Here is a 25,538-nt window from a genome sequence, read left to right as displayed (position 1 = left end):
GGTAGTAGCTTCCTACCTAATAACATAAATTTGGCCTCCAGGACCTCCCGGCTACACTTGCCCACGTCCTTGGTGCCGACATGCACCTCAACCGCTAGCTCCTTCCCAGCACTATCTAACAGCCTGACTAGACGAGAAGTGATGTCCGCAACCTTCGCACCAGGCAGGCAAGTCGCCATACAGTCCTCACATCCGTCACAAACCCCCTCTCTATGTTTCTGATAATCGAATCCCCCACCACAAGAAGCCCTCAGCCCCCCTCCCGCCGAGTATCCTCAGTGTGTTCGGATACGGGCCCGTCCCCTGGAGAAGGGGTTCCCCCTAGGGGATTGTTTCCCTCCTCTCCAGGATGACGTCCTCCAGCCCCGAGACTTCCCACCCGGGCAGCTGAGGAGCTGCACGCCTGAGGTTGGGACAAAGCCTGATTGTCCCCGGAAGTCTCCCCACGGTCCTTCTCTGCCTTCCTCTGCTTCTCCAGGTCGGCCACCAAGGCTTCAAAGGAGCGGACGCGTTCCCTGAGTCCCTGGAGCTCCTTTCACCGAGGACACACCCATGACTTATGCCCCAGAGGCATATAGTCAAACATGTGGCACTCGATGCAGAACACTGGATAGCCCCCACCCTGCTGTTGGCTGTCTGACTGCACAGCCTTTTTAATTTTGTTTGTTATAAACCTCAAGCTGGTTTTTTATTTGAGTTTAAACTACACTGGTTTAAGAGTTTTTTGGCTTGGCAGAACTTACAAAGATTTAAATCCTGTTTAGCCCTGCTAAAATCCTGCTTTTATTAACTGTGCACCTTTATTTTATTTATTTATTGCTCTCACCTAGATCCTGTGTCCTTTAGAGGTTTACCTTTACAGTAAATGTGCTGTATCTTTCAGGAGAAGGGCAGTTTCAGAGGCCTCCTCATAGTAGAGGAACATTTGCTCCCTTACCCTCAGGGCTGCATCACAGCTGCACCAGTGCTGGAATGTTGGATAGGACTGAGCCCTCAGTCAAGACTGACTTCCTTAGTCATCACTAACTAAACTTAAGATACAATACTTTATTTTCATAAATATTGAGATACAGGGGCATGCATTATCCGTGGGTTCAGCATCTGCGGATTTCACAACTCATGGGCGCCAAATTGGCCCACCCCACCCCACCCCATCCTCTAAGCCTGATCAGAGCATAGCTTCAGTTGGGTCCAGAGGGTTTTCTGAGGCACACAGAGGCTGTGTATGACCACCCACAGCCGCTGTGGGCCTCAGAATGGTCAAAAAGGCATAAAAAGTGACTTTCAGTTTTACAATAAAACTGGAAGTGGCATTTTAATGCCTTTAAAAGGGAATAGGAGGCCCAGGCTTCCACGGTCCTCATAATGCCTTTTAAAGGTATAAAAAGTCACTTCTCATTTTTGCCAAATAAACCATGTGACTTTTTTCAATCTAATCATCATTGAGGCTGCGGGCAGACGCACATAGCCTCTGCAGGGCTCAGAAAAGCCTCCGGAGGGAAGCACAATTTCCCTTGCTCTGGAGGTGGCCCAGGGCAGATGCTGATCTCCAGTCTGTGGTTAAGTGAAATTGCAGGTACAGGTTCAGCCGATACTGGGGCCCTGCTGTATTTCACAAGTGTCAATTCATAAAGCATGCATATTTTGAATACAGTCTTTGAACATAAAACCTTTTACCTTTAAATAGGAGCCATAATATTTGGTAACATATGGACTGTCACACTGACTTAGAACTGTGATCTCTTGTTGAATGTCTTCTATTTCATCTTCAGCTTCTTCCAAATCAATAATTTTTATAGCAACAACTTTTTGAGTTCGATTGTCAATTCCTTTAAAAACTTCACCAAACGAACCTTTGCCAATCTTCTCTAGTTTTGTAAAAAGTTCTTCTGGATCCGCTTTCAGATTCTGGCAAAAAAAAAGAGAAAAGAAGAACACCTTACTTTTTATGATTAAAAAACTTTAATTTGCACTGTGGCTCACAATTCACTACAGGAAGTAACAGAGCGACAGTTTTCAGATCAGCACCATTATTTCAAGTTGAGATGGAAAGAAGAGTCCATTCAAGCTTTCTGCAGTGACTTCAGCCTATTCACACTGACTTCTCCCATAGTAATCTGGTACTGCTCAACTACTCTCTGCACTTAAGAAATGGGAGTCTCAGGTCCATGGAGAGCACATGAAGTTTCACTACCAGAATTAAGTACCAAAAGCCCTAAAAGAACCCAAACAATGCTTTGTGGGAACTAAAATTCTGTGCCCAAGTACAAAAATTAGACATAAGTTCATTCCAATTCATAATACGGCTGAGGGGTTTACAGAATTCAAATAATTTTAGACAAGAAAAACATGCTGGTAGGAAACAGGTAGTCAGGAGGTCAGAGACAGTGGTCAAGTGCTGCTGAGAAGAAACAGGTGCTGCAGGAAGAAAAGCATTTCTGCTCTGACCATCACAATTTCATCCTCAGATTACTCTGGATTACTGAGCATTCAACATACACTGTCAGCACATCAACTGTGGTTCTAAAACCAGGAAACCTATTGTCTAATACCCATTTTAAAAAAACAGCCAAGATTACAGGGCAACAAAATGCAATGTAACAGATTCTACATAGCAAAGCATGTACATATATAACTGGGGCTGGGATGTTTGTCAATGGACCACCTATTTTTATTATCTGGTAGAAACAGCAAGAGTGAGGGCCCTTCATTTACACATGCACACAACCCTCATTTAGAAGCTGATGCTCTCTTCCCTGCAACCCTCTCCAGAGATCTCCCTGCCCAGTTAAGCAGCACGATCTAGCATTTCCTACTGATGTTGTGCAGCCTGTAAGCATACAAGTCTCTGGACTGGAACACAGGTCCCAGAAAAGAAGCATACACAAGCATCACCACCACAGTGGTATAAGATTACAGTCCAAATAGGTAACATTTTGACTTGGACAACACAAAATTGGAAGAGTTTCAGCCAAGCTGTTTTTGCTTCCAACAGAAGCATGATGTCACTGCATACATATATTATTACACAGAAACATGGCTGCAGTTGTAATGCAGGGCACACATATGCTTTGAAGACATACTGTGCTACTCCATACAGCACCATCCCCTAACACAGGACCATAGAAGTGATTAGCACCATTTTTCAAGAATGTGTGTCAGTTCCAAAATGAACACGACCAAATTAGCAAATCCCAGATAGAAAATGAAACTGTCCTCCACAATGTCCTACCAACTCTCCCAAAGCCTCATATTAGACAGCACAGTATCTGAGACATACATTAGATTCTACCAGTGAGGAAGCATTTCCTTCCTAAAGGGACAATATTCTGCACATGCTCAAGTCTTGTCCTGCAGATCTAGATACCTAATACAGCACATGTCACAAGTCTCCAAGAGCCAGAACTGCCACTAAATCAACTGCACTGGCTGTGCAGAGAAAGACTCCTCGAGATTTGACATAGTGCTCTAAGGTTTCTGGGAGGGACTGGAATCTTTTAAAAGAATGTAGCTGATGTAATTTTTTTGTTGCTCAACTATATTAATATTTTCAACATTTGACTATTATTCAACAATATTTGACAGCTCCATTGACTAAAGTTTTTTAACCAGTCAAATGCCAATTCTACACACAAGATATACAGAAATCGTATACATCCTTGACATTATTCTAAATTGGAACTCATTTTTTATTAACAGCCCCAGAAAAATACAGCCCTGTCTAGAAAATAACCCTTATTTCTGAGCCTATTAAGCAGCTACTTGTTTAAAAATTCAAGCAGGCTGTAAGGAAAAAAAAAAAGAGGAACATAAAATGGAAAAAGCTTATAAATGTGTCGGTGAAATGAAGAGTTTTTGTGGTTATGAGGAATAGAAATAGTTTTACAGCACAAGAAAATTGGAAGAGACTATTTGATAAATGTTTGATAATGTTAGGTTGCATTTATGAGGGATTTTTTTGTACTGAAAATTTCCAACATATAGTTGGGGGGGGGGGGGAATCAAATCTGAATACAGCACAAATCAGTCTTCATTTAGCTTGAATTCAGAGTTGCTTAGGCATGTCCACTGGAACCTCTGACTTCATGTTACATCACAAACTGCTTTTCAATTTCAACCTTTATTAAAGACTGAAAAAATTTCCACCATGGAATGGGGCCTCAATCAGAAACAGTCAAAGGTTTCACTAGGAGTGCACAAGCAGCACTTTGGTTTCAAGCCAGTGTTACATGTACATCATGGCTTTATTTTATTATGGTACGCAAGGCAGCATACATAGGGTTATCCTGGCGGCACCCCCATCCAGGCATTCACCAGACCAGACAGACTTAGCTTTAAGCAAGGTTGCTGCATAATGTACCTTCAGATCATGCCCTGAAAACAGTGCATTCTATTACACAGGCCTACACACATTTTGCTGTCTTAAAAGTTAGGCCTATTTTTGGGTATACTTGGGGTGCTCAATCAAAAAATGGCATTGGTTTTGTCCAATTGGCTCTAGTTGGGGGGGGGGGGTAAGCCACAACTACTTTGTATGCCAATTCAAGCTGCTTCCTTCTGAGGAAGCCCTGGCATCAGCTTCCTCACAAGGAAGCTGTTTGAATCAGCATATAAAGTTACTATGCCATACCCCAAAACTAGAGCCAATCAGGCAAAACCAATGCCACTTTTGAATTCAGCACCCCAAAAATATCCTAAATTCATTCAAACATCCTTGGTAACTGAAGTATTTTTTTTTTTTTTGTAGACCTGTATTATTGATGATCTAGTGCATGGGGAAGAGAGAGAGATGCACATGTCACTTTACAAAATAAAAGGCCAGGTCATGGTCACAAGCAACTTAAATCTATAAACCAACAAAAGGAAAACAAAAGAAGGGAAGACACCTGTTGTCTTCCTAACTTGATTTATAGATGCAAGTTCCTCAAACAGGTACATCAATCCTACAGAGAAAAGTCTCACAGGGTTCATATGACTCTCCCTCAACAATGTGAGTAGATGGGCCTTCAGGCAAGCAATACAATGGGAATGGGTGAAGAATGAGTGGTCTGTGTGTGCTTCCCATTTCCCCATCCATTTCAAAAAATGACACACAAAAGCATATGAAAATCTGAAATGGATTTTGACATGAGACAACAGAATCACTGTTACTGAAAAGAGATTCTCTAATAAAAATCCTAACCAATAGTTAATACATGCATTCTCTGTGAGCAAGCATAGGTCTCCTTATGAACAGCAATAAAGTTTTATAATCTGCTTTACAGCAGAGCAGTACAGAGATACATATACCAAAATCATAATTAATACAATGAGAAGGTAATTCTTTATTGTATGTATTTTATTTAAGCTTGTGTCTGGTTGCCTACACACTGCATGGGAGTAAGAATTGCTTCTAAGCAACTCTTCTTAGCAGTAAAGAAGTATTCCAAAACTTGCCCCCCACCAGCCCAAAATGACTAACATTGGTAAGATCAAACAAAAAATCCAATGTGGACTAGTATCTGTTTGTAGATGTACTCATAAGGCTAATGTTAGGTGTTTCTAAGCAACATTCCTAGCCTTGACAGGATACAGTGGTTTAAATATTCAAACACAACAATTCCCAAGTCAACTCAGTACCTGAACTACAAACAAGACAAAATCATAACCAGTAAGCAGAACCTGTCTGTGTGTGTAAAACTATAATTTTCTTCTTACATTTTCTATAGCTGTTTTCTGGAGCCTTGCCAGAGTAATTTTGTTGCTTTGGTAAACAATGTTCATCTAAAATTCAATAGAAGTAATTGAATCCTCTGTAGCCTTTAATCCAGTTGATCACAAGGTGTTGGTGACCTGACAGACATTCAAGGGGCTGATCTGACATGGTTCTCAGAGGGCAGTAACAATTACTTGCTATGCTCCAACCTGTGGGGTGCTCCATAACCTGGGCTCCTACAAGACAGGTGTTGCCCTCCATTATGTATATTGAGGCAGCTAGGCAAGAGTAGGTCAGATAAAGAAAGCAGAGCATTCCTTTCTTCAGCCCAGCCTGAGCTTACATTATGCGCTTCAGAGACTACACTTCACCTCTCACCTCCCCCTCCAATCAAGACACAGCCACCCAAGCCTTATCTGCTGCATTCAGTAAAAGGCTGCAAACTACAGTAGAGGTAATTCAGACTGCTCAGCTGTGAGTGGGAAGAGAGATTTCTCTCTTTCACTTAAGCAAAGCTGCTACCTGGAAATAAAACAAGGATTTGCATCCTGCTCAGTGAGGCTTAGAAGATTTAGAACAATATTTTTAAAACATACAATAAAGCAACAATCAAAAATTAAAATACAGTCATAGCAATAACAGTACAGATATTTAAAACTCCAAGCAGAAAAATTCCTGCTGAAATAAAACAACTTCAGTGCATGGTCAAAAGTCAGTAACGAAGGGGTCAGTTGTGGCACCCAAACTGTGGAGAAGCATTCCAAGCTACAACTTAAAATCTCCTCTCTTGCTCTCATATTCACCTCTATGGATAAGACGATGATGAGAAAGGCCTCAAAAACAAAGTTCCCAATCGGGTTCATACAGGAAAAGGCAACTGCAGTCACTTAGTTTTTTTAAGGATGAAGTCAGCACTGTGAATTGAGCCCAGAAATACACTGGTAGTCAATGAGGAGAGCCAGCACAAAATGGTCTTGTTCTAATGATCCCACACAACACTGCAATAAACCACCTCCCCCAGATCATTAACACCACCTAACAACAGTACCTTCATCTTATCCTGAAGAAAGGTCAGTTTGTTTGCCCTTTTGTTCGCCCTCATCCACTGCAAAACTTCCCACCAATACTAGTTCATAACCTCCTTGATCAGGTTGCTTGCAGTGCTACCTGTTGGTACAGCATAGTGCATAGTAGCCTTTTCAGTGCATGAAAATGACAAGGAGGAGGGCTTGTGCACTGTTACCTCCCAACTGCCAAGGCTCTGTAATTTACAGTGCCAATCTTCCTACCCCATCAAAGTGTAGTACTCAAAGTGTAGAACCCTCTATGTCAGTGGTTCTCACGCATTTAGCACTGGGACCCACTTTTCAGAATGAGAATCTGTCAGGACTCACCGGACGTGATGTCATCACCAAAAGTGACATCATCAAGCAGGAACATTTTTAACAATCCTAGGCTGCAATCCTACCTACACTTACCCAGGAGTAAGTCCCATTTACTAACATTGTTAAAATAATATACATAGTAGCTTGTTAAAAGTACAGGTCTATACTTTTCCCCAAATGCAGTCACATACCATGGTAGCATCAAGTCTAATATTAAAAATAAAATATTGAAATGAATGGGGACCCACCTAGTGGTTCCTGACCCACAGTTTGAGAAACACTGCTCTATATATTAGAGTCCAGAACAAACACTGTAAGTACAGTACACAGTTTCTAGCTACCGATTTTCCATTTGTCATTCCTATCAGAAAAATACCTACATTATTCACAAATAGCTAGACACATTTTACACAACAGTTGAGTTACTGCAATCACAGTAGGAAAGTCATGGGTAAGCAAAAATGTTATCAAAATCCAACTTCTGCATTGTCTCAGAAGAGCAACTTACATTTTAACTGTTCTACAAATTTACATGTATACAGTCACAAAGATTATTTCAAGGCTGCCATCAATGTCAACTTTTCATACTTGAACTTTGTAAACAAAAGCAAGCCAGGGGAGAGAGACTAGTCTTAAAGATTACTCTCCTCCTTATAAGGTTGATACACATACAGCCATGATTTTCAACCATTGTGCTACATGGTACATTGATGTGCTGTGAATAAACTGCAGGTGTGCCATGGAAGTTTGAAGGAGGTTCATATATTACAGGAGTGGGCAAACCCTGGCCCGGGGGCCATTTGCAGTACTCAGGGACCCCCAATCTGACCCACAGGAAGCCCCACTTTCCAATGAGCCTCTGGCATGTCAGAGACTGTTGGAGCCTGCACTAGCCCACGAATGCCAAATGCAAGCTATGGGTCAAGTTAGAGCAAGGTCTTTTATAGTCCCCATGTATTTCCTGGTTTTTCCTGGGCATTACTTTAACACACACACACCCCCAATGCCTCTGAACAACTTATGTCTCTATGTGTTTCTGGCTTGATCTGTATGTTTTCACTGTGCAAGAAGTATGTGGCTAAAAATTCATAGTTCTCATGTGGTTCTACATGCCTGCATTATGCTTCGCATGTGTATTCTAAATAAGTTCAGTAAAATTCATTCATGCATATAAGTTCCATATCTAATACATTCATTTATGTAAATTTATTCAAATTAGAAATGTAAATTAACTCCTTTTATCCCCAGCCCGCAACACAGCATCAGAGAGATGATGTGGCCCTCCTGACAAAATGTTTACCCACCCCTGATAAAAGTAGGAGCAATTGGGGGATATGAGCCCCTAGCCAGCAGTGAAGTGTGTCTTGTCAACTGTCAAAAAACTATTGGTGTGTCTTGACAATTTTAGTACCTTCTCAGTGTGCCATGAGAAGAAATTGCAAACCTTTGACATGCAATATACACCACCCACTACAAATTGCATGTTCTTCATCAGACAGTGCCCACATTTAACCCATTTCTGCCTAGCCCACAGGTGCACATGTTCGTTCGATCCCTGCTGCGTATATGCAATGTTGGGCAGAATATGAGGCAGCACGGGACACCCTAAAAATCAACAAGATTTCTCAAACAAATGTACTGGAAACAAACCTATGCTTCTGTAGCAAATCCTGTAAGGGGCAGAGTCACTGCTGTGAACTTGCTTTGAGGCCTAGGGGAGGAAATGCAAGGCAGAAATGCCAGTGAACAGGGAAACTGGACAGTCTGGGTTCTCCACTAGGCAGGGCAGTCTGAGTGACACACCAGAGACGAGGGGTGGGGGGGGAGGCAGGTGAGGCAGAGCCTCCCCACTGGAGTGCTCTGCAAAGCGCTGCCACCATGTGAGGTGCCCAAGCACACACAACCCACGTGCAGGGCGCATGGGTTGTGGGTGCTTGGGTACCTCACACGGTGGTGGCGCTTTTCAAAACACTCCAGTGGGGAGGCTCTGCCTCACCTGCCTCCCCACTCATCCACCCCACGCCCCTGACAAGCACATACCCCTGGAGAAGGGAGGCACCACCTAAGAAGTCCCTGCTCCCTTCAAGCCCTGCCATTTCCCCTGCGCTTCTCCCCTTTGCCCCCCAGCTACCCCCATGTCCCTTTCCAGCCGGCCTTGCTGCCTCCCCAAATGACTGTGAACTCCAGGAAGCGGCTGAGAAGGCGGAGAGAGCGAGCCAGCGAGCGAGCCCGAGGGCAGCAGACACTCCGCCCGCCAGGCCGTGTCAGGACAGGGGGAAGGAGCTGCCCTTCCTCCGCTTCTCCTGAAGCGGGGCCTCGGGAGCGAGCCGGGGGGGGAGGGAAAGAGGGACGGCGGGAGGGGGGTGACGGGAGGAGAAGCTGCGGCGGGTTTCCTCACCTGCATCCCCGGCAGGCCAGGCTGCTGCACAGGGGAGTGAGCCATGATGACGGAAGCGGCCAAGGCAGCGCGCGCGCCACTGCGGCCCCTCTCCTGAGGCGGCTTCAGGAGCGGGCGGACTCACCTCATCCCCACCTCAACCGCCCCCGCCCCCACCTCAACCGCCTCTACCACCACAGCCGCCAACGGACTACGGAAGGAACGTGCCACCAAAGCCCTGTGCGCGCAGGCGCGCGCGCGCAGAACAACCGGGTGGGAAGGAGGCGGGGCTAACTTTCGCAGAGATGGGGAAAGAGGAGGAGTCGCGTTCTTCGCGCAGACCATTGGACGCCTTGCCGCCGCGGCGGGGGAGGGAGGAACGGGCTGGCGCCGCCTCCCCCCGTCCCCTGACCCCGCGTCGCCTTCTCCTTCCTTGTTTTCAACATGGCCCTGCTTCGTAACGTTACGTTCTCCTCATTGGCAGTTTTTCCACGCGCGCACCCCCCTCCGGACTGAGCTTGGAACGTTCGGAAGGGGGCGTGGCCTCATGCTGCCCACTGACTGGATGATAGTCCAACGGGGAAAAAATAGCCGTTGGGGCGTGGGTAGCGCGCGCCCTCCGTTCCATCCCTCCTCCCCCTCCCCCCCACTCTGGACTTTCCTTTGAGTTCTCGCTCTTCGCGAGGCTAGGAAGGAGACAGGGCGAGATCTGGAGCGCTTGACCTTGAGGGGCGCCTCATTAGGCGGCGCTGCACCTGCAGTAGGCGAGGAAGCCTAGCGCAGCTGTCTGGCCCTAGTGAAGTGGCACCAGGGTGACCAGACACAGTGGAGGACAGAGTGCCTGTGCCTCTAAGCGTTGCATAGAAGAGGGGAATTGTTGGCAGGTGCAGCTTTTTAGATCCTTCCATGGTGAGCTGCACCTGCCAACAATTCCCCCCTTCTATGCTGTGGGGAGGGACAGGTGAGGCAGTGCCTCCCCACTGGAGTCCCTTGAAAAGCGCCACTGCCGTGTGAGGCACCCAAGCACCCACAACCCACGCGCTCTGCCTGCCTGCGCCTCTGCCCTCCCTGCTCTGTGCGTGGGTTGTGGGTGCCTCACACTTTTCAAGGGACTCCAGTGGGAAGGCACTGCCTCACCTGCCCCTCCTGGCATCAACACAGTGATGAAGGTGTCAAGCTGTGCAGAACATGGCAGGCTCTCATTGTCCCCATGGGCTGCAGAAAAGCCTTTTTCCCAGAGCTGCTATTCATATTTAAAACACTGCAGAGAACTTCCCCTTTCCAACATACCATGTTCCCCAGTGAGATTCCTACACCACAGGGCTGTTGTTGCACAGAAAGCATTCTTCCTAGCAGACACTTTTCACTGGAGCAGGCAGTGCGGCCCCTGCCCCTGTGAAGCTCTTGCTGAGCCTGCTGTTGTTGTATTGGTCTCAAAACTCTTAAATACCAGGTGTGCATCACTTAACGACCTTCCACTTAATGTTGAACCGCATATATGAAGGCAGTCAAAACACAACCAAGAGGCTCTTAATGAGGCAGTCCTGTCTCCCATAACCTGCAGCAGAGTGTCTGTTTACACAAAGGCACTAGATTAGGTTGTTAAATAAACATTCAGCCCAATCGCATAATCAGAGAATGTAGCCCCATCATAAATGACACACACCTGTAGTCTGAGGATGAGCTGGTTGTAGGCCTTAGTTGAGCTAGATAAAGGGACAGTTAGGGATAAAGGGAGTCAAGAATTTCCTGGGATCTTATTTTCCTATCTCAGTCAGACTCATTGCCTGCATAGGATGTTGTGTACACAGCTGCTGCTGTTACCAAAAGCCATATATGCTTTTAAAGAGAGTGAGGAGTGTATTTTGTTTTCCATATTACTGTATCTAGCTGCCAACTCTGCACAGAAAGGTAGACCTGAGCTCTGCATGGGGAAGCCAACTAGAGCCAGGCTGCAAAGACTCTTCTGACTGTTGCCACCCTCCTCCTGCCTTGTTCTGCCCCCCCTTGTCACCACCTTCCCCACTCCCCCCTTCTTTTGGGAAGGGATCCAAAACAAACTTTATACCCCCTTATTAAATTTCCTCTCAGAGACTCTTCCAATTCTATCCAACTTTCCAGTGGTGATGCAGTTGCAATGCAGCCCCACAGTAAGATAAGGTGTTCTCTTATCTTGAGGCTGCTGTGACTGTCCCACCACCCCATAATGCAGCGGACGCCTCTCATTGGTACTGCTACATTAGTACGGGAAAGTGGAATAGGATTTGGCTCTTAGAAATGCACATTTCCCTTCTTGCCATACCTATAAACTCCAGAGTGACAGAGTGTGAAAATGCAATTCAAAGTTGAACAGGACAACTTCTTCAGAATCCTGCAAGACCTGAATGGCAACATCATAATCCTCCTGCTAATTAGAGTTTCCAGTCTCTCTCCAGGACTGCATTTTTTTTCAGCCCACATTAAAAATTCCTTGTAATTTCTAGAGTAATAATTTATTTTCTGTTAAATACTGGCTATCTGCTGATGTTGCATCACATTGAATTTTGAAATTTTAGGAAAACATCCACAATGTTTAAACAAACTTTTCTTCAACAAGTAATAAGTCTTGCAAACAAGAAGAGTTAATACAGCAGTTATCTGCCCTGCCCTCATAAATATCAGTTTTTTGTGTACTCTGCAAGAATGTTGTAAAGGTTACTTAATCTTACTCACCAGTGTTGACCAGGTAAATGGCTCTTTACAGGGCCCGTAAAGGGGGGGGGTAAAGGGGTAATTTTTCCAGGCCCAGGGTCAAAAGGGGGGCCCAGGAGCCAAAGAAGGGGGCCAGAAATCTTGTGGGATCTTACATTACAATCTCACCAAGACCCATTGCCTGCAGGGGGATGCTGGGGTCCTACTGTGGGCATGCAGTGGCACATGCTGCTGCAAGCTGGGCCAAGGAATGCATACCTGACACTCCTTAACACAGTATCAAATCTGGGAGGAAACTGGCCTGCTACAGTAGCTCTTTGGCTTGTGGATCCGCTTTCTATGGAGGAGTGTATTGGAGCTCAGGGACACAGCTTCAGGACTACAGCTGCAGACATTTTGGTGCACACAGGACACTTTCCATTCCAATGTGAGCCTAAATATGATGCTGCTAAGTTCCTGCAATGACCTTCTACATTTAAAAAGTTTTAGAGAGAAACTTGATTTGGTTTTCGGTATTACTGTATCTAGCTGCCGACACCATGCGGGTGGGTAAACCTGGTAGACCTAGGCTCCAAAGACTTTTTCAGCTGTTGCTACCCTCCACTGCCCTGTTTTGCCCCACCCCAATTCTACCCACCCCCATCATCACTCTCCCCTTGCTCTGGTTTTGCCCCTCCCACTTTGTAAAAGTGGCCCAAAAGTAACTTTGTAACCCTAGATAAAATTCCTCTCAGCGTACCTGGCTATTTATACACCTGCCTTTGTAAATATGCAAAACAAAACATCAGCTACCATTTATGCTTGTAAGAGTTCCTTAAGGATCTACACCAGCCGTTTTCAACCACTGTACCATGGAACACTGGTGTGCTGCGAGTGGTCCACAGGTGTGCCACAGGAATTGGGGGGAAGGTCATTTATTAATAGGGCCAATGGGAGATGCAAGTCCCCGCAGCATGGTGTGCCTTGTCAATTGTCAAAAACCTGGTGGTGTGCCTTGATCATTTTAATGCCTTGTCAGTATACCATGAGATGGAAAAGGTTGAAAATCACTGATCTACACCTTTCTACACACTGATCTACACCTACATCTACAGAAACAGAAAGGAAAGAGATACATAGATACAAAGGAAGATCACACTACTTTCCTCCCAGGTAAACTTCAGGAATATAAACTTGCATCAAGTGACCCATTTGGTTGCTCTCTGTTGGCAAAGAATCACAAAGAAGGCCAAAATAATAAAAATGTAAACTAATCCAAATAGCATTTAATATCTTTGCATAAATTGAAAGAAGAATCTGTACATAATCATAACCACTCGATCATTATCACACATGCTTCTTGGAATAATCAATTATAAGTTTCTGTTTAACCTCATAACTGTGTTACACCCATAGCCTGAACTTTCTGCAATTAAAATAATTGATGTTGATCATACAGGTTGCAAAGGCTTGATGAGATCAAGGAAAGTTTGATGAAGGCAAAGAGGTTATAGCCACACCCAACTCCACAGTTTTCATGAATGATCTTAGTTTCTCCCCTCTAGAATCTGTAGAGGTTATGCTAGTGTCCACACAGTGGTCATCTCAAAAGGAAAAATGACCATCTTAACTCAGTGCAATGCTTGTTAGGTGACACAACTAAAGATACAAAACCATACAGCAAGCCAGACTCAAAATAGCTCTTAATTGCTGTTCCATTTTTTTTGTCAAGCATAGCTCCCCAGTAGTTTTCCTTATAAATAATTTCAAATTAAAAAGATAACTTGAAGAAATTATAAAAATATTTTATGGTATCCCAGTTCTAAACAGATGTGCAGCCCCAGGAAGTAGAACGAGCATCAGCAAAGTACAGTACCTACTATCTCAACAATTTTTGAGGGGGCATACCTGAGGTAGAATTTTGTCAACTGGAAAGATCAAAGGTAGTCTTTAAGGGCTTTGTAGCCATGTATGGGGTATTAGTGCTTTTGAAATTAAGATGGTGGAATGTTTTCTCTTTTCATAGGTTTCAGAGTGGTGGGGCTAAAAGATCAGTGGGCTCACCATCCTGTAATGTGTGCAGCTTCTAGGGGCTTGGGGAAAAGGTGACTCCCAAACACGAGAGACAAAGGATTTGGAACAGAGTTATAATGTACAAGTACCCTCCCCCCTGCTTATTCGACAGGTTAGGGACTCAAGCTCTGTCAAAAACCGGAAATTGTCAAAATGCTGAACGCCAATCTTTTGTAGTTTGCAAATGCATTTTGGCTGCAGAAAATTGTAACGGAATAAAACATAAATAGCGCACTACACATCAATTATGAATGCAGAAGAAAGCTAAACATACTATACTGTACATACAAAAATACAGTAAAATGAACAAACAGTGCATGGTTGCAGAAGCATGTGGAAGGTCATAGAAACATGACACAATAGGTTGAAAGAGCAGACCATGCATCAAATGTATGGGTTCTGGTGGTAAAATATTTCCCTTTAATGAGAGGGGCTGAGAACAGGTAGGGCTGATGTGAAAGGAGGCAACTGGTAGAGGAATATATGAGTAGGTGAGAATTGATGGAAGAGTGCAAGTCTGAGATGTGGATAGGGCAGTGTGAGGGAGGTTAATACTGAATTTCTGTGAGGTGTTATCTTCTATATGGTCCAGTTTTGTATAGTGTTCTTCAAATACTATACAAAACTGGGCCATATAGAAGATAGCCCTGTATACCCACCCTTTTTGCAGTATGCATTCACAGCGAATGAGAGGCTTGGGTGCTGCTTCCATATTCACAGTCAACCAGCCCTTTCATTTAATTAGAAATATTTAGCATTTCTAAATTATTTCCAATATGTAGCTTTTCTGTAGTACTTTTGAGTATTCAAGGTACTTCACATGTATTACCTTACAGGATGGATGGTTGCAGAGACTACATTAAGTTCTGGTATCACCACAATATCAGTTAGGGAGCCTAGGCTGAAAGAATAAACTTGATTAAGGGCACCTACCTTATTCATAACAGAAGATTCATACCAGGAAAGTTTTTATTCACAGCTCAGTGTCTTAGGTTGCGATCCTATATACACTTTCCTGGGAGTAAGCCCCATTTGACACAATGGGTAGTAGACATGCATAGGATTGTACTCTTAGCTACTGCTAAGAGCTCACCACTCTTGACAGCAGAGTAAAAGACAAGATGGGAATATGGGATGGCTACCCACCTCTTATAACAGCCTGGTCATGCCGAGTGTCCATATGATATGGGCCATGTTTGCATACCAATAAACCATGAATCCATGCCAATTCCTCCATCTGTCAGTAGCTCTGAAAATTTTTCCCTTTCTTGGGATTTCATTTTTAAATAGCAAGCTAACCGTGAAGCAAGTGAGAGGTGGGCTGGGGGAAGCAGCAAATTGATAGGAGTGTGCCCTGCATCCTATGCCCACCACGTCCACCTCCCAACCACTGCCCCCATCTGCTTTTCTTACACTGTACTTGGAGAAGGCAAAAACAGAGGAGGGAGGGAACTTACTGCTTCCTTCAGAACCACTACTGTTAAAACCCTTTCCCTGAGTACTTTGTGCCTCTGCCTTTCCTCCCCACAGCTTCCTGTAGCGTGAGCAGGGTGGGGAGAATACTGGGAGCGGTGAGGTTCTGTATCCAGAATCTTCCCAGTCTGGCACTTTTTCAAGAAGTTGCAGCAGCTGAGAAGATGATCATTGACAACAATGGGGAAATGAATGCTGAAACAGATGTATGCATGCATGCATGCAGGCAGGAAATGAATGAGCAATAGCCTTCATTGCTATTTCAAGTAGCAGATCAGCTTAGAGTGCCCCTGCAGATCACTACATAAATGAAAGCTGAGCTGTTTTTTCCCATGGCAGAAGTAAATGCAAAACAACTAATTCTTATAACCCAAGTTGTATTTTATTTTGCATCGCTTCTTCACAGTGCAATTCCTCTTTGTTCATTCCCACCACAATGGCCACCTTTCTGGCAAAGCCATCACAGGGAAAATGATTGAAGAGATCTTTAGTGCATTGCCAGGGTGGTAACATTCCGCATGCTCAGGCGTGTGTTTTTTAGAAGTGCACATGTAGTACCTTGATTATTTGTATGGCAGCATTTTAAAAAGGCTCCAAACCCTCTGAGCCTACACAGTGAGGGAAGAGAAATGCCTTGATCTGGGAGTGCTTCCCTTTTTCAACAATATAAAATTATAGTGCTGTATAAAAATAATACTTCAAATATATCTTCAATGTGGCCAAGTGCAATAAGATTCAGATCCTTTTTATAAAAAAGTGCAAATTCTGCTGGAGAATGAACTTCTGGGGTTTCCTCATTTTCTTCACAGGAGAACTATCCATCTGTGCCAATGATACAGATTGTCCAAGGACAGAGTGGGACTTCTGGGTCTCCAGATAACAATATACATTCTCATTCAGCAAAAATGTTTTTCACATCCGAGTCTGTGCAGCAGGTCCAGTCCCATTTTGAAAAACAGGTGGTTCTTTTTCCTTCTTTTCTTCCTCTATAAGTTGGGCTTCAACCTCAGCTGGGTCAACATAAGTGTAAAAATAGGCCATGATGGCGAATATAACAGTAACTGCAACAAGCAGTGCTGCAAACAGAATGTATTCTGCCCACTGTGAAATAAAAGGAGGAGAGTCAATAAAATCTCTCTCACTCACTCACTCACTCACTCACTCACTCACTCACTCACTCACTCACTCACTCACTCACTCACTCACAAAAGTTTTATTACAAATGGATAAGACTGCCTGGGTTCAGTGTTGCAGATGGTTTTTTAAGACATCTTCCAGGCTTGCTTTATTTGAACACTATCAAAAGAGGGTAGCTCCCCAAGAGACTCCAAATTGTAAAAAGGAGGTCTCTGCATGGTAGCAACTTGTAAGAAATGGCACCAGAGCTGGGTTTTAGGATGACACTAGGGCAGAACACTGCACTGGGCATCCTAGAGTGCCCTAATGATACACTAGATACTACAATTACTACCCTGATTGAAGAGTTGGCCTGGCTTGGAGAGCCCTCTGATGCGAATAACTGATGGGAGTCAACCAGGGCCCGACATCAGCCCTAAGTAGCTCTGCTTTATGTGCTTTAGGATGCAATCCTAACCCCTTATGTCAGTGCTTTCCAGCACTGACATAAGGACAATGCAGCTCTGAGGTAAGGGAACAAACATGCCCTTACTTTGAGGAGGCCTCCATCAGTTGACACCCAACTGCAGGATGCAGCACATGTCCCATTGGCACTGCTATGTCAGTGCTGGAAAGCACTGACATAAAGGATTAGGCTTGTGCCCTTAGGCAGATTTAACAAGCCTTCTCCAAAGTCTAAAGGCGCCTGAGTCACTTCCAGCATTTGTGGTCCCTATCTATAATAAAAATAAAAAATAAGAGTGTCACATTTTGGTCCAATAGGGATGGGGGGGGGAAGAGGCCCGCTATGAGCTTGCAACCCATGCCAAACGTCCTCAATTTTAGCCATACTTTAAAAACAAAAATCTATGATTGTATTGTATTGATTCAGACCTGGAAGATCCAGGATTGAAACCCCACTCAGTCATGAAGCTTCCTGGGCAAGTCACTATCTGTCTCACCTACCTTACAGGGTTGTTGTGCGTACCAAAAGGAGAGAAGGAATCATGTATACAACCCTGAGATCCTTGGCTACCAAAAAAAAAAAATACAGTACAGCAGTGGTGGACAACTCTTTACCATTGTGCTCCTAGGCAGTCTGAAACTTTGGAGCCTCTCCATGGTTTCAGAATGCCTGGACAGGATTTTGCATGTTCGTAATTCTAGCAGAACTACACCTATACTATAGTAACACTGCTGCATTTTGAGACTTTAACAACTCTCTTATACCTTAGTATTAACTAACACATTCAAATACAGCTCTTGTGCTCCAACATAGGTTTCAGTTTATTATAAATTATTAATTTACCTGTTGACTCAGTTTTGAAGCTCCAGCTATAATAAGAACAATTATATTCCCAAAAGCCACAGTCAACAACCAGCCAGCTTGCAACACAGACTTCATGTTGTCTGGTGCCTACGGAAACAAGGATATTTAATTGCTCTGTGCATTGATACTATACGTATTTCAAAATATATTTGACTTCTAATCCATAATTGACTTTCTAATAATCAGGAGATTCCTGCAATCTCAAAAGTCTAGAAGACTAAAAAATCATTCTTCAATTAAATATAATTTGAAAAATCTGAAGATGGCAAACTATGTAAACCCTGAAGAGTTTTACTTTCTTATGCTCTGTTTGGAGTTATTTGTTTTTGGAAAGTATTTTGTACAGTACAGACTAGGAAAAAATTCTGATGAGAACTTGTACATTTTCATTATAAATTAAATAGAACTGGACTTGGACAATTACTCATGAGACATCTGAAACAGGCACCTCAAAGCTATCCCAAATGGTGGCATCATTAGGGGAGTGGGGGGGGGAGTGCGAACTACATCGCGTGACATCAGGGGGTGGCACCAAAGTAACTCCTTTGCTTGGGTGCCACTTTCCATTTTGTTGTAGTTCTTTTTTTCCTTTATGGTACAACACAGTTGCTTTCATTTTCCTCAAGTGGACATTTTTTTCTACTCTTTGGCATTTGCTATCCATGTTGAAAAACCATGGAAAGCACCCCACCCCTAGGCACTGGCCACAGAAGGGATCCACTTGTCCTGGGCAGCTTGTCCGCAGCCTGCCTGCCCCAAAGAATGCTGGGGCCACCTTTTTAAAGGAGCGCCATTCTGCATTCCACACAGGGGACTTGATTACCCTTATGGGGTCCATGGGAGTGACACCATGAGTTACTGCACTGGGTGCCACCAACCCTAGTGATACCACTCCCCCAAGTCCTATCATCATCATCATCATCATCATCATCATCATCATTTATATACCGCTTTTCAACGGAAAGTTCACACAGCAGTTTACAGAGAAAATCAAACAAACAGCTAATGGCTCCCTATCCCAAAAGGGCTCACAATTTAAAAGGATGCAAAAGAACACCATCAGACAGCCACAAGAAACGTAGTGCTGGGGTGAGGAGGGCCAGTTACTCTCCCCCCGCTAAATGAAAGAAGAACACTCACTTAAAAAGTGCCTCTTACCCAATTAGCAGGGTAATAGTAGGAAAGCTATTATCAGCTTTGGCTTTCTCCACTTCTCCATTTATCATCATAATTTAATAATATGGAAAAGAAAATTTATTTGCAGATTTTCAGCAAAAAAGCTCAAAGTGGTTTACAGGGAAAATAAAATAATGAAATGGCTCTCTGTCCCAAAAGGGCTCGCAATCTAAAATATGCAGAACACCACCAGCAAACAGTCACTAGAAATCACATTCTGCTGAGGTGAAAGACAGTTACTCTTCCCCTGCTAAATACAAGAGAAGTGCCAATTGAAAAAGTGCCTCTTTGCCCAGTTATGGTAAAACATGTCCAGAATATCACTACAACCAAGACTTCTGTGAAACAAAGTTAACTACTGTACCTGAGAGTATGAAAAAGACAGACCAGTGACTGAGAAGACAACTTCGGCACATGTCATAATGAAATACTGAGGAATTTGCCAAGCCATGCTGAATGTATTGGCTTGAATATCTTCAACAAATTTGAGAATTAGTTTACTGCCGTTACACTGAAATGAAAGCCAAATAACTTTACATTTTAGAAAGACAACAAAAATACAAAATAAACTATTTCTTTGGTAGCCATACAGAGTGAGTAAAAGGTAATAAACTGTGCAATATGTAGTTTCTTTTCCGCAGACGACAACAGCTGAAGTTCTCCATATAAATGGGTGAACAAATAAACTGAACAGCAGCAACAAAATGATCAAAATTATGGGGAATGGATCTCCAAAATACAGGAACAACTTCATGCAACCAACAGCTTTTCATTCACATTATTCAAGGGGTCAGCTCTGTATACACAAAGTGATGCCAACATAAACCTATACACACTACTCCAAGTAGATAGCATGGAATTTTAAATTAGCAACATGACTAATAACCTGAAAATTAAAAATTTGTATCTTCAATATGTGGCAAGTTCTCAAGATGCATTTTAAGCTTGAAACAAAGGTGTTGCACTATAAACTGATAGGTCATATATTTTAAATGCAAGCACCCTGTATGCATTTATTATTATTAGACTTTAAAATGATACTGACATTTCAAACTTTTGCAAAGGTATTTAAATATAAAATTTAAATAAATAAGAGATGGAACTTAGATGAGTGAATAAATGAATGAATGGGTTCATTCATTCAGCCTCTCTGGTCCTCAGAACACCCTCCAGACACAATCAGAGCACAGTTCTAGTCATGTTCAGTTGAGTAGGCCAGAGGCTTTCAGGAGACAAAAGGTTGGCCGCAGGCCAGAAAGAGGCTTGCTGCAGGCTGCATCTGGCCCCTAGGCCGGAGTTTGGAGACCCCAAAACATGAGAAGGACAAGGAGTCAATTTATGAACAATAGGCTACTGTAAGATATTTAGATTTATAATTCAATTGCAGATGATGTTGAAATTTAACTTAAAAGTTTGGAAGATTCAAAATAGTTCTGTATACTTATCTAAATAAACATGCTATACAACTTACCGCCTCAGCTACAATGGTATATGCACTGCCATATCCAAAGTTTATAGAATTACTGCTGCAGTTCTCAAGACTAGAGTTAACTATAATACTTTTTCTGAAAAAGAAAAAATGAAGTTAATCCAGAAAGTCCACATAAATTCATATATATGAAGCTACATTACTCTTTAAATTCCAGGAATTCTTATAACTGTTCATATTATGACATTACACACAAGCTAAATTATGCCTGTGTATTAAAGGTTATTAGCTTAATTTCCCTATTATAAAATTTGCTGTAGAAGAAAATTGTTCAAGATAGTGTGTGCTGACTGTTGCTTCAGTACATCATCATCAGTACAAATAATGATAGCATTACTGATGAAAAGTAGATTATACTACTATGTCATGTTTTTGACTTCTACAAATGGCAAAAATTTCCAGAGCAACTTTACATAGTCTCCTTGTGACTCTTACTTGTGATGCTTATTTACAAATATATATAAGTTAAACTGGGCTGGGGAGGAAAGCAAACACACTGACAGGGTGTGCCAAGAATAAAACATAATCACTCCAGTATGCAGGACCCTAAAAAGCTGCCCAGAAACCACTTGGGAACTATTTTAGCCAGCTTTTTCTTTGACTCAAAACAGAACAAACTATTTTGCTCAAATCTTGCTCTGCAGGTATATCTGGCTTCAGACACCTTTCATGACAATTGAAAAATAATTCCCACAAACAAGTAGGCTCTAGAAAGAAAAATCCTCTCAGTCTTCCTCTCAGTCTTCTCTGAACTCCGTAGAAAGCATAATCCATGAAATTCTGGTTTGTCTTCAAGACAATCTTGGAAAACTTGGAAAGATTCAAGCCAGTCTGGAGACTCTTTCCCAACAGATAGATGTGTGTAAGGAACAATTGGAAGATGTGAAGAAACAAGCAGAAGATAAACAAGGGAGTGAAAAATCGGACAAGGAGGAAAATCAACAGGATGATCAACAGGACGAAGAAGAGGCGCTGATGGAGATTAATAAAAAGATATGATGGACAGAGTAATTGGAGTGCACAAATCACAAAATTTGTTGGAACAAGAGGGAGAAAATATATCCCAGTTAATTGGAAGAATGAACACACCCTACATAAGAAAGTGCGGATCTATCAGATTTTGTTATAGAGATAAATTATTAAAGATATTACAGGCGAAAAAATGGAAAGAAAGAAAAAGAACCCTGAGGGGTAATCTGAGGGTTAAAGAAAATTGGAGGATTTATTCAGCTAATAACAATGGCCCAAATTTATTTGAAGGGAAAAAAAAGAATATGTATGAAATTGATAAATATGAATTAGAATGTATTAAAAAATATAGCTGGAAATATAAATGTGTGGAAGAATTGTTTTATATGTGGTTATTATGTCAAAGAAAAAAGTGTAATTAGATTGGAGTTGAAATAGCTGAGATGATAATTTTGGTAATCAGATTATTTTGTTTTAATATTAATGAGCAATTGAAGTTAGTTTACGTTTGGTAGAAAGTGAATATGGTTTGGTAGTGGTGGTACGTTTGGTGGTACGTTTGTGGTACATACGTGGTACGTTTGTGGTACGAAAGTGGTACGTTTGTGGTACGAAAGTGAATATTTAGAATATAGGGAAAATATATAGAAAATATAAATATAGGAATATTTAGAAAATATAGGATATTTAAGAAAATATAGCATAAATATAGGAATATTTAGAAAATATAGGATAGGGCATTAGGGAAAATTTATTGTATATTATATAAATGGATAAATCAATAAGAGGTAGAAATAGATGAGAAAGTAGATTATGAGATATAGTATGATTAATTAGTAATAGTATATGGTATTTAGCACTCCTAAATGAATGTTATATGTTTGTATGTCTGTGTGTGTTAATAAAATAAATAAATAAATAAATAAATAGAAGATGAAAGTTTGTTCTTTCCCCACACTGTTTTCATTCAGCAAACTGTCAAGCTGAAATGATCGTTTGTCCCTGAAGCAGGAAGTCCTTCAGATTGCAACACTGGAAGCCAATCACCTGTTTAGGGAGCCATTTTAGGGATGAAAACCACACACAGGGAAAAAAAATTTAAACCCTCCCTCCTCTAGTATTGATACAAACTTGCATAGCTGTTTTTAAGGAGAAAAAATATGCTTGTAATTAGAAGCATGCCTAGGGAGCATGTATTTGTGTGCATATTTAGTTCGACCCCAATTCTATTGGCATTAATCCCAGAGAACTACCTATATCAGGGCCAAAAGACAGTATATGGAGGTGAGCATTTGGATCTGACATTTTAACCAGTAAGGACTCCAAATTTTATTGGAACAGTGGTGTTGGGGAAGCACTATTTAACAGTTGTCCCAGTTTTGCCATTCCCTTCCTCATTTCCCTCCGTCCTGAAGGCAGAAGAGCAAAACTGATAGGAGAAATGATGCAGGGGGATAGTGCCAAATACCTGCACCCCCTACTTAATCAACATTTGTAACAACTCCCCTACCCTCCACAAATGGTTGTATAGAGTATATCTAATCACAGATCTCCTGTAAATTGTATATTTTAGCACCAAATCTGTTGTAGCAAAGACTTCCAAGAGTCTTTAAGTATTACCTTAAAGACAGTACTGTGGCATAAATTTAATGGACTAAAGTCCACTTCAGATGAGTGTTGCATGAAAATAATTTCAAATATTTAAATACTACTTTTCAACAAAAAGTTTTGAAAGTAGTTTAGATAGCAAAGACAATAATACTTACACCCCTCTTTCAAAACTTGAGTAGTTCGTGACAGAGAAATACTCCACTTCTCCAAACAAATGTCCAGCCATAGTAATATTAATAGTTGAATTCATATTGTTTAAGAACCTTAAAAATTATGCACACAAAACATTGCATTTTAAAACAGAACTTTTTATTAAGTTATATAAACAAAAATGGAATTTTATTATACAAAATTTTATGTAGCTACATGAGTTTTAACCTTCAGTTATCTCCATTTTACTTAGCCCTGAGTAAGTCTGTTCTCTCTGGCTTGCAGCAGTATTAGTTTTCATTATGAATGTGTCCCAGATTCTGCAGTAGCATTGTTTCACAATTGATCATTGTTTGATATTTCTGTTATCATTCCCCTCCCCAAAAAATCCTCAACAGGGCACTAGTTTCATTGCTGTAATATAATGACCAAGGAGCTCTTTTCATAGAAAAATTGACAAATTTTTCTTCATTACTCCTTCATTTTGAATTCAGTATGCTGATTTTTCTCTTTGATATTGTTAATTTTATGATATTACACAGGGACAACAGAACTTAGAATTTAATATTGGTATATCTTCTTATGACAACCATTCTCTTGAGCAGGGGTGCTCACACTTTTTGGGCTCGAGAGCTACTTTGAAACCCAGCAAGGCCCGGAGATCTACCAGAGTTTTTTTTACAATGTTCGCGCCATCATAACATATAACATTTATGTGTACAATGTATGTTGGTGTACCTTGCAAAACCACATGAGCCAATATTGCACAACACAACATAATTAACTATAAACATTTTTTGTAATTACTTGAGTTTACTTTGATGACTTGCACTGAAGTGAATCAGCCAAGGATGCATAGTCAGACAGTAGCTGCTGACAGCCAGCCTCAAGCACACTTCCAAATGTTCATCAGTCATGGTGGAACGGTTCTTGGACTTAATGTTCTTCATGTAGGAAAAGGCTGACTCCACTTCATAATAAGTGGAGCCCTTCCTGCCTCAGGTGCTCTTATATCCCTGAGGGCCCTATTGCCTTCAAGTGGCTGCAGCTGTGCAGCACACTCTGCTGGATGCCCAGGCCTTACCCTTAAAGGGGCCACTGCTGACACCACATCTACCTCCTCACCAGATCTTCCTCGATTCCAATACAAGGGGGGGGGGACCAGATCTCTATTCAGACCAGTGCAAAAGCAGGAGAAAGGTGTGGGGGAGGGAAGATCTCTGTATAGGCATCACAGCAAGACCAGTGCAAAACCCCTTGCACACAGAACCAACAGATGGAAGTTGGGGGGGGGCGGATCTCCATACATACCAGTGCAAAAGCAGGGGAAAGGTGTGGGGGAGGGAAGATCTCTGTATAGACATCACAGCAAGACCAGTGCAAAACCCCTTGCACACAGAACCAACAGATGGAAGTGGGGGGGGGCAGATCTCCATACATACCAGTGCAAAAGCAGGGGAAAGGTGTGGGGGAGGGAAGATCTCTGTATAGACATCACAGCAAGACCAGTGCAAAACCCCTTGCACACAGAACCAACAGATGGAAGTGGGGGGGGGGCAGATCTCCATACATACCAGTGCAAAAGCAGGGGAAAGGTGTGGGGGAGGGAAGATCTCTGTATAGACATCACAGCAAGACCAGTGCAAAACCCCTTGCACACAAAACCAACAGATGGAAGTGGGGGGGGGGGCAGATCTCCATACATACCAGTGCAAAAACAGGGGAAAGGTAAGTCAGCCCCAGTAGAGTCAATGGGGCTCACTCCCAGGGATGCATGGACAGGAGAAAAGCCTGCCAGTGGCTCCTCTCCCAGGGAGGAGCCTGCCAGGTGCTCACTCCCTGGGCTCACTCCCTAGGCTCCCTGGACTCACTCCCTAGGCTCCTTGGACTCACTCCCTAGGCTCGCTCCCTGGGCTCACTCCCTGGGCTCACAAGCCTGTCAGGGGCTCACTCCTAGGGATGCGTGGACGGGAGAGAAGCCTGCGATCGACTCATTTCGCCTCGAGATCGGCTGGTAGCTCGCG

General features: G+C 42.6%; 2 protein-coding genes across 3 annotated transcripts in view; both read right to left on the bottom strand.

Annotated features, from left to right (window-relative positions):
- The window catches only part of STK24 (serine/threonine kinase 24), a 63,422-nt gene extending 53,782 nt beyond the window's left edge, over positions 1-9,640 (bottom strand). For both annotated transcript variants that reach the window (XM_066619655.1, XM_066619654.1), the window contains exons 1-2: positions 9,479-9,640; positions 1,678-1,908 (exon numbers count right to left, since the gene is read on the bottom strand). In XM_066619655.1, coding sequence (XP_066475752.1) covers positions 1,678-1,908; positions 9,479-9,523 — 276 coding nt within the window. In that variant the 5' untranslated portion in view covers positions 9,524-9,640. The remainder of the gene's footprint in view (positions 1-1,677; positions 1,909-9,478) is intronic.
- Positions 9,641-16,091: 6,451 nt separating this feature from the next.
- Positions 16,092-25,538, bottom strand: part of SLC15A1 (solute carrier family 15 member 1) — a 41,422-nt gene continuing 31,975 nt past the window's right edge. The window contains exons 19-23 of the mRNA XM_066621350.1: positions 23,520-23,627; positions 20,767-20,860; positions 19,660-19,806; positions 18,099-18,206; positions 16,092-16,774 (exon numbers count right to left, since the gene is read on the bottom strand). Coding sequence (XP_066477447.1) covers positions 16,586-16,774; positions 18,099-18,206; positions 19,660-19,806; positions 20,767-20,860; positions 23,520-23,627 — 646 coding nt within the window. The 3' untranslated portion in view covers positions 16,092-16,585. The remainder of the gene's footprint in view (positions 16,775-18,098; positions 18,207-19,659; positions 19,807-20,766; positions 20,861-23,519; positions 23,628-25,538) is intronic.

The sequence above is a fragment of the Tiliqua scincoides genome, chromosome 3, assembly GCF_035046505.1.
Source record: "Tiliqua scincoides isolate rTilSci1 chromosome 3, rTilSci1.hap2, whole genome shotgun sequence".
NCBI lineage: Eukaryota > Metazoa > Chordata > Lepidosauria > Squamata > Scincidae > Tiliqua > Tiliqua scincoides.
Note: the sequence above shows the minus strand (reverse complement) of the source record. Positions and strands in the feature narration are given on the sequence as shown.